Source organism: Sus scrofa, chromosome 10 (assembly GCF_054392235.1).
Source record: "Sus scrofa isolate SSC_HxYL_T2T_F1_AM1 chromosome 10, Sscrofa_HxYL_maternal_Yorkshire_Landrace_v2.0, whole genome shotgun sequence".
Lineage (NCBI taxonomy): Eukaryota > Metazoa > Chordata > Mammalia > Artiodactyla > Suidae > Sus > Sus scrofa.
Genome location: NC_139392.1, coordinates 20,004,387 through 20,014,162, shown reverse-complemented (window position 1 = coordinate 20,014,162; position 9,776 = coordinate 20,004,387). Strand labels below are relative to the sequence as shown.

Genomic DNA, 9,776 nt, shown 5'->3' with positions numbered 1-9,776 from the left:
TGGGCTGGGGGCCTCCAGCCTGGCTGGGTCCAGCACAGCTAAAGGTCAGCACACCAGGGATCTCCTGTTTTCCTCCCCATAAGCCAATTCTTTTCGATAAATCTCTTTACACACACACATGCACACACTCACACACAAACATACACATTTCCTCTTCTACTGGTTCTCCTTCTCTAATTGGATCCTGATTATTCAAATATGAGTTGTTTAGAAAGCTGTGATCACATTTGGACAAATTAAGAAGCTTATTTTGAGCATCAAAATCAAATCTGAAAACTTAAGATTTAGAGCATCAGCTTCCTATTCTCAGTATAATAAGTTGCATATTTCATATGCAAATCTACCATTAGAGAGACACCTGAAATGGCTTTCAGAGACTATTTGTTTTTTTATTTTTTTGTTTTTAGGGCTGCACTTGCTGCATATGGAAGTTCTCAGGCTAGGGGTCAAGATGGAGCTGCAGCTGCCGGCCTACACCACAGCCACAGCAATGTGGGATCTGTGCTGCGTCTGTGACCTACACCTCAGCTCATGGCAACGCCAGATCCTTAACCCCCACTGAGTGAGGCCAGGGATTGAACCCACATCCTCATAGATACAAGTCTGGTTCATTAACCACTGAGCCACAATGGGAACTCCTTTCACAGACTATTTAAATTCATACACATTAAGTCTTTTATAAATAAATTAACTACAGCCATATAAGGTTTCCTATGAAAAGTTTTATGTAAAATATAATATTTGACATATTTATATATTTTCAAAAGTTTACTTTCATTCTTAGGAAGGATTGTAATAACCAAATTTCGGTGGTTTTAAATCTTTTTTATTTTTTAAAAGCCATGTAAGAGTATAAAGACTACCTTAAGATAAAAACAAATACATTAAGGATTAATTAGTTTAATAACATAGATTATATATGAACATATTTCTGTCTTGGGCAGTTGAACATTTTTTAGATTTTGAATTTGATGATACTGTGAGCTTATACTTAGTATTTCTTGGTCAAACACATACTCTCAATATAAGTATATATACACACTCTCTATATACATATATTCATAGAAAATAAACTTTTTTTCTTAATTATTCTTCGGTTTCCTTTCAGATTTGTAAAATGGGACATAAATATATTCTCTGTAAATCCTCATATAATGGAAGTAGCTCAAAACCAGAATAGTGAAGAACAGTAGCATCAGGAGAAAGAGGAAAGCGGCAACCAGGTAAGCACTTGGGCTGAAATGAGAAAAGAGCCACGAAGGTCATGGTTCACCTGGGTTGTTCATTTACATAGCCAAATAATTTTTGAACAGCTAGCTGCTATGCGACTATTCTCTGGCAATGATTGATGAGGTTTAAGACCTCTTGTCTAGAGTTCCCGTTGTGACTCAGCAGGTTAAGAACCCGACATAATCTCTGTAAGGATTCAGGTTTGATCCCTGGCCTAACTCAGTGGGTTAAGGATCTGGCGTTGCTGTGGCTGCGGCGCAGGCCCGCAGCTGCAGCTGCAATTCGACCCCTGCAAGGGAACCGTAAAAAGAAAGAAAAAGAAAAAAAGACATCTTGTTCATCTTCAAGATGTTTATTTACCTCTTGGTGTTTGAGGCTGACCAGGCTGGAAGACAGTGTGACTGATGAATATAACATAAGAAGGAAGTATAAAGTTCTCTCTGGGCTCCAGGCATCAGGAAGTTCTTGCAGGGAAGGTGACCTTTGAACTGAGTATGTGAGCGTTAGCTGTCTACGAGTCGGATTAGGAGGATTAGTATGAACTAGCTAGATCAAAAGGCCTGGGAGCGGAGGAGGACACCAAGGCGGGCGTTTTAGGCTAAGGGAGATGCATTTACAGAGGCCACGAAGCCGAAGCCGGAGAAAACCTTAAGACCAGCCCCAGACATTCTGGGACTCAAACTAGTTCCTTTGTGACTGGAGCTTAGGTAATAAGCTCAGTGGTCAGTGATGAGGAATCATAGGTGGTTCGAGGTAAGGAAGACAGCTTTTATCAAACTATGAAATCAGGATTTTATGCAGAAGGCAAGAGAGGGTTTCAGAGACAGGCTACAGGAATTCTCATTTTAGAAAAACGATTCTGACCTTAGTGTGAGGAATGGATGAATGGGAGGCATGAGCGTGGAGGGAGAAAACTGGTTGGGAGGCTTTGGTAATAACTAAGTATTATGAGAGTTTTAATTAATTTGTGGCTGAAGAAAAGGGCAGAAGTGGATAGATCTAAGATCTGTTTAGAAGTTTAGATGGGATCCATCTTGGTGACTGTTAAGATGTAGAGTTTGAGAATATGTTAGAATGAAAGATGTTTCTTAAATTTGGGGATGACAGAGTTCCCTTCGTGGCTCAGGGGTTAATGAACCCAACTAGGATGTAAGAGGATTCAGGTTCAATCCCTGGCGTCGCTGAGTGGGTTAAGGATCTGGTGTTGCCGTGAGCTGTGGTGTAGGTCACAGACGGAGCTCGGATCTGGTGTTGCTGTGGCTGTGGTGTAGGCCAGAAGCTGCAGCTCTGATTCAACCCTTGGCCTGGGAACTTCCATATGCCATGGGTGTGGCCCTAAAAAGACAAAAATAAATAAATAAAGTAGGGTCATAAGTAACTTCATTGTTTGCGGTGCACTCTTGTTTAAATTTTTCCAAAACCAAAAAATAAAAGTACAGGACAGAAAAGCAGTCATCTGTAGTCCCAGGTTTCATATTAAAGACACTTACTCTGCCTTCCAGGGGAACTGAAGCTGAGTCCCAGGAAATGACTTCTGCTGCTCTGTTTCCTGGATGCATTGAATGATAGCCAGAAGTCGAGGGCTGACTCACTGTCCCACGGCTGCTGTCTACCATCTGCCCTTAGCTGATGGAGCTGAAAGACCCTCCCTTCCACACACGCTTTTTAGGGCCGAACCTGCGGTTTATGGAAGTTCCCAGGCTAGGGGTCGAATCAGACATGCAGTTGCCGGACACAGCCACAGCCACAGCCACAGCAACCCAAGGATCTGAGCTGTGTCCGTGACCTACACCTCAGCTCACTGCAATGCCAGATCCTTAACCCCCTGAGCCTGGCCAGGGATCAAACCCACATCCTCACGGATGCTACCTGGGTTCGTTACTGCTGAGCCACGACGGGAACTCTGAAAGACACTTTCGATGGCAAGACAAGGGCTGTTGAGGAGGTGGAACAAAAGGGGACCCTAGGTGCAGTCACAATTCTCAGGAACTCCTTCCTGCTGTACCCCTAGCATAGTGGGTGCGTATACTTTTTTTTAGGATGTCACATAGAAGGCAGAAGGATTAGGGCCCTAGGGAAATAGGGGAGTGGTGCATTTCCTTCTTAGCTGCCACCGTATCCCTCGTGAAAGCCTGATTAGGCTCCAGCCATTACCTGGGAATCATTCCAAAGGTCTCTATTGCAAATATAGTGGTTAGGTTACAGAAGCTGCAAATGAGAAAAATAATATTAAAGATTAGATTAAATACCGTGCATTAGAAGACTCCGTGCACATCTCTATGGTAACAACCAAATCATTTACAGTGTTAGTTAAGGTGTCATTTTCTGACAGGGGAGAGAAGAGATGCATCTACGTACTAGCTGTGATGGTTTTTTCCCTATGTGAGACTTAGGCTGCTTGCTGCAAGTTTCCCCAAACCTTGTCAGTGCAACCTCATTGTCCTCCTCACAGCTTTACGTCATTTTGATAGTGGTTCCCAGGGCAACAGCAATAACGAAAGGAATAATAATTGGCAATAATAAGTATTGACAGAAATAATAAATAGTTAATATTTATTAAGCATTAGTACTTATTGAACATGAATGAATACTAATTGAACATTTGCTATGTACCAGGCAATGTAGCAAATGCTTTACGTGAATTATCTTAGTTAATCCTCATAGCAGCCTTTTTTTTTTTTTTGTCTTCTGAGGGCCGCACCTGCGGCATATGGAGGTTCCCAGGCTAGGGGTCGAATTAGAGCTGCAGCTGTTGGCCTGCACCACAGCCACAGCAATGCCAGATCCGAGCCATGTCTGAAACCTACACCACAGCTCATGGCAACGCTGGATCCTTAACCCACTGAGTGAGGCTGGGGATCAAACCCTCATCCTCATGGATACTAGTCAGGTTCTTAACTTTCTGAGCCGCAGTGGGAACTCCGGAGCCTTTCCTTTTACATGAAGAAACTGAAGCTCAGATAGGTTAAGCTACCTGCAAAAGTTTACACAGTTACAAGGAGCACAGCTGGGATTGGAATTCAGGTTTTTCTCACCAAAGAGCTCATGATGGTCACCTGATGTAGGCTGAGTCCATCAGGAAGCTGGGAATGTTAGGAGCTTGATATGTGGAACTGTGTTACTGTTTCTAAAGTTACTGAATTTCTCTCATAATTTAGCATATTGCTTAGAAGGAGACATAAATTCTAAGATTATGTATCATTAAATAAAGATTAATGATATGATATCACCAACTTTGTGTGGGAGAAGAGGGAGGAAAAGAACTTACTTTTATCAAGTGCTTGTTATGTGCCCTGCAAAGTCAGGGATTTTTACCCAAGTACTTCATTTAGTCCTCGGAATACTATAACATATGTATTATTAATTTTTTTGTTGTTGTTAGGGCTGCACCTGTGGCACATGGACGTTCCAAGGCCAGGGGACCCACGAAGGTCCCAGGAATTGGAGCTGCAGCTGCTGGCCCCGAGCCACAGCCACCACAACGAGGGATCCGAGCCTCATCTGCCACCTGCATCACAGCTCACGGCAATGCTGGATCCTCAACCCACTGAGCGAAGCCAGGGATCCAACCCACGTCCTCATGGATCCTAGTCAAGTTCTTAACCAGCTGAGCCACAAGGGGAACTCCTAACATATGTATTAGTACTCATTTTATAGATACAGCAAAAAGCTCAAAGAGACCAAGCAATTTGCTTAAAACAAGACAGTTAACTAGTGGCAAAATTCGGACTCAAACCAAAGTAGACTCCCTAACATAGTGTTCTCGGGGTCCATCAATGTTGCCTCAAGTGGCAAGATTCCTTCTTGTTAATGGCCAGATAGTATTCTATTGTATATATAGCACATTTTCTTTGTCCATTCATCCATGAATGGACACTTACAGTATTTCCATTTCTTGGCTACTGTAAATAATGCTTCAGTGAACATGAGGGTAGATACCCTTTCAAGGTAGTGTTTTACTTTTCCTTAGATAAATATCCAGAATTGGAATCGTTGGGTCATATGGTAGTTCTATTTTTAATATTTTGAGGAACATCCATCCTGTTTTCCATAGTGGCTGCACAAATTTACATTCCCACCAACGGTGCACAAAGATTCCCTTTTCTCCACACCCTCGCCAACGCTTGTTATCTCTTATCTTTTTTTTTTTTATCACATCTGTAGTTGTATAATGATCATAACAATCCAATTTCACAGGATTTCCATCCCATAACCCAAGCATGTCCCTCCACCCCCCAAACTGTCTCCTCCAGAGACATAAGTTTTTCAATGTCTGTGAGTCAGCGTCGGTTCTGCAAAGAAGTTCCATCTGTCCTTTTTTCAGATTCCACATGTTAGTGAAAGCATTGGATGTTGGTGTCTCATTGTATGGCTGACTTCACTTAGCATCATAATTTCTAGGTCCATCCATGTTGCTAAAAATGCCGGTATTTCATTCCTTTTAATGGCTGAGTCATATTCCATTGTGTAAATGTACCACCTCTTCTTGATGCACTGCTCTCTCGATGGACATTTAGGTTGTTTCCATGTCTTGGCTATTGCAAATAGTGCTGCAATGAACATCGGAGTACACGTGTCTTTGTGCATCGTGGTTTTCTCTCTCTTATCTTTTTGATAAGAGCCATTGCACCAGGGCTGAGGTGACATCCTATTGTGGTGTTGAATTGTATTTCCCTGGTGATTAGTGAAGTTGAGCACCTTTTCATGTACTCATTGGCCACCTGTATGTCTTCTTTGGAAAAATGTCCATTTTGTTACTCTGCCCATTTTTAAATTGGATTGTTTTTTTGCTGTTGAGTAATAGGAGTTCTTTATAATATTTTGATATTAACCCTTTATCAGATGTATGATTTCTAAATATTTGCTCACCTTCTGTAGGTTGCCTTTTCATTTTGTTGATGTTTCCTTTGCTCTGCAGAAGCTTTTTAGTTTGATGTAGTCCCACTTATTTATTTTTTCTTTTGTTGCCTTTGCTTTTGGTGTCAAATCAAAAAAAAGAAATCACTGCAAAGACTGATAGCAAGGAGCTTACCACCCATGTTTCCTCTAGGAGTTTATGGTTTCAGGTCTTATGTTCAAGTCTTTAATCCATTTCGAGTTAATTTTTGTGTATGGTGTCAGATAGTGGTCCAGTATCATTCTTTTGCATGTAGCTGTCTGGTTTTCTGAGCATCATTTTTCTTGGCTGCACTCACAGCATGTAGAAGTTCTGGGGCCAGGGATAGAACCTGTGCCATAGCAGTGGCAATGCCAAATCCTTAACCTACTGAGCCACCAGGGAACTCTGACCAAAACCATTTATTGACGGGACTGTCCTTTCCCCACTGTATATTCTTGGACTCTTTGTCATAAATTAAGTGACCATATATGTATGGATTTATTTCTGGAGATCTCTATTTTGCTCCACTGATCTGTGTGTCTGTTTATGATAATACCATACTGTTTTTTTTTTTTTTTACTGCAACTTTGTAATATAGTTTGAAATAAGGGAGCATGATGCCTCCAGCTTTGTTCTTCTTCCTCAAGATTGCTTTGGATGTTAGGGGTCTTTTTCAGCTCCATACAAATTTTAGGATAGTTTGTTTGAGTTCTGTGAAAAATGTCATTGGAATTTTGATAGGGATTGCTTTGAATCTGTAGATTTCTTGGGTGGTATAGAAATTTATATTTTTTCCCCTTCGTTTTTTTCTTTTATTTAGGGAGCTTTCTGTTCAGCCCCTTTTCTCATCACCCTCAGTTCCTTCACTCTGGGTATCTCCTAAAAGCTCTTTTCCTTTCTCTTTCCTTCTAGTAAGTCAGTTAACTTACATGTGCTTATGGAATCAGTGTAGAAGATGCCCACATCTGTATTTTCAAAATTCTTTACCATCGGCTGTTCCCTTCAACTCAAGGCCCAGATTAGAATGTTTAACTGTCTATAGGGGAATCTTCGCTTTGATATTTCATTGTCCTCTCAAATGCCAAGTCAGAATGCTTATCTCATTATTTCCCCCAAAGAAAAACCACCCCCTTATCCGTAGAAAAAACAAACCATAATTTTTAATCACCTAGTCTAGAAAACTTAAAACTGTAGAAATTCCTTCTTTTCCTTCATTTGCCCCATTAGATCCCTATAATATCTCTTTTCCTGACAAATACTTATTAGACTTTTTCCTTTCTTTCTATTCTTACTGCCACTAGGGTTTCCTTTGATCCTTGTCTTATTAATTCTGCTCTTCTCATTTATCTGCAATTTATTTTCCTTTTATAAAGGTACAATAGCATTGTGTCTAAAAAACGTACATACCTTAACTAAAAAATACTTTATTTCGGAGTTCCCGTCATGACTCAGCAGAAACGAATCTGAATAGCATCCATGAGGACTGGGTTCGATCCCTGGCCTCGCTCAGTGGGTTAAGATCCCGTGTTGTGAGCTGCAGTGTAGGCCAGCAGCTCTAGCTCTGACTTGACCCCTAGACTGAGAACCTCCATATGCCGCAGGTATAGCCCTAAAAAAAAAGAAAAGAAAACTTTATTGCTAAAAAATGCTAACCATCATCAGAGCCTTCAATGAATCATAATCTTTTTGCTAGTGGAGGGTTTGAAATATTATAAGAATTACCAAAATGTAACACAGAGATATGAAGTGAGCAAACGATGTTGGAAGAATGACACTTGATAAACTTGCTCTACCAAGGGTTGCTACAAAACTTCAATTTGTGAAAAACACCTTATTTTTGAGGCACAATAAAGTGAAATATAACAAAATGAGGTATGCCCATAGTTAGATATCTGGGTAATATCAAATCCAGAAAATAAATATTTAATTTTTATAAACTAATGCTGAACCTATTACATGAAACATTTATATTCACCTATAATTTGGATCCAGAATCTTCACACGAAACACATACATTCCAGAATGGTCCAAGGGCCAGACTAAATGGTTATGGTTTGACTTGTTGATAATCTCATATGGTTGATTTAAGTCTCCTGGTTTTCCAATAGCATAAGAAAAGCAGTGTTTATAGTTCTGAAGAGTAAACAAAGACAAAACCTTAAGATCAATCTAATGAACACAATTATATTTTCATATACTTATCTTGGACACATATCATCACAATGCATTGCTGCTAAGGACATATTCATCTTCTATCATTATATGTACTTTTTGTAGATGGACACCTGGAAATATATTGTTTCCAAATTTCTACCTATTTCCTAATAGGACTGATGATTCCCACTGATTGTTGCTTCTAGTTTGTGTCATCCCTCATATTTCCTGATAGATTAGCAGATTTAGCAATGATTTTTCCATCATTATTTTTTCTCCTTTCTTTTTGAGTTGAAAGACCATTTGACCAAGTTATACAGTCCCTAAGAAAACACATCTGCCCTGGCTTCATGAAGTACACTTCATTTCTCGCCAAGGAGTTCTCAGAGTACTATGTCGGTCATGTCCAGAACTCAGCTCGAATCGGGAGTATATAAACATGTAGCCAGCCATTCATTACCCACATTGTCCCTTTCCTTCTCAAACTCCAACATTAACTTGGAAGAACCTGTGGAAATGCCCCTTTTGTGAGGAGTCCTTCAGGTTTTCTCTTGAGAATTTACAGCCTATAGAGCTACTTCTCAGATTTTATACAGGTGTCATTCAGCCTTGTAGAATGAGAAGGACAATGTAGCCATCAGGGCAGTTCTAGGAGTGGGAAGGCTATTTCATTTCAAGTACATGTTTCAGGAAGGGAGCACCTCCACTGCCGTGTTGAATAAATATGCAAAGACATCCTTCACTAAGGACAGCCTTACTCACTAGGACATAACTAATCTTTGCAGGTACCTACCTTCTATTATATTCAGACTCCAGACTTAAATTTACCCTTTTAGTGATGAGCTCTTTGTTTCTCATATGGTAGATTGAACACCAATGGCCTGGTGTGGGCACTCCAGAATCTCTCTAGAATGTAAGCCATTATTTAAGTATTTCTTTCTTTCTTTCTTTCTTTCTTTTTTTTTTTTTTTTTTCTGTCTTTTTGCCTTTCCTAGGGCCGCTTCCAGAAGCATATGGAGGTTCCCAGGCTAGAGGTCGAATTGGAGCTGTAGCCACGGGCCTACGCCACAGCCACAGCAACCAGGGATCCGAGCCGAGTCTGCAACCTACACCACAGCTCACGGCAACATGGGATCCTTGACCCACTGAGCAAGACCAGGGATCAAACTCGCAACCTCATGGCTCCTAGTCGGATTCGTTGACCACTGCGCCACGACGGGAACTCCTAAGTATTTCTTAAATGTGGTCTCCAGATTTGCTGTATCAGCATTACCTGGGAATTTGTTAGAAATGCAAATCTGGGGGCTTTGCCCCAGATCTGCTGAATCAGAAATTTTGGAGGTGGGGCCCAGAGATCTGTTTTAACAAGTCCTCTAGGTGATTCTAAAATTTGAGGAGGTTTCTGCTGTGGCTCAGCAGTAACAAGCCCAACTAGTATCCATGAGGATGTGGATTCAATCCCTGGCCTTGCTCAGTGGGTTAAGGATCTGGCATTGCCATGAGTTGCAGTGTA

General features: G+C 40.9%; 1 protein-coding gene across 9 annotated transcripts in view; it reads right to left on the bottom strand.

The window, feature by feature from the left end:
- Positions 1–804: 804 nt before the first annotated feature.
- Positions 805–9,776, bottom strand: part of CATSPERE (catsper channel auxiliary subunit epsilon) — an 85,987-nt gene continuing 77,015 nt past the window's right edge. For 6 of the 9 annotated variants that reach the window (XR_014817489.1, XM_084979308.1, XM_084979313.1 and 3 more), the window contains 3 exons: positions 8,085–8,242; positions 3,385–3,438; positions 805–1,236 (listed from right to left, as the gene is read on the bottom strand). Coding sequence is in view for 8 of the 9 variants with exons in the window: in XM_084979308.1 (XP_084835434.1) it covers positions 1,083–1,236; positions 3,385–3,438; positions 8,085–8,242 (366 nt within the window). In the remaining variant the exon portion in view is untranslated. The remainder of the gene's footprint in view (positions 1,237–3,384; positions 3,439–8,084; positions 8,243–9,776) is intronic. The other 3 variants (XM_084979309.1, XM_084979307.1, XM_084979312.1) reach the window with 1 other exon arrangement.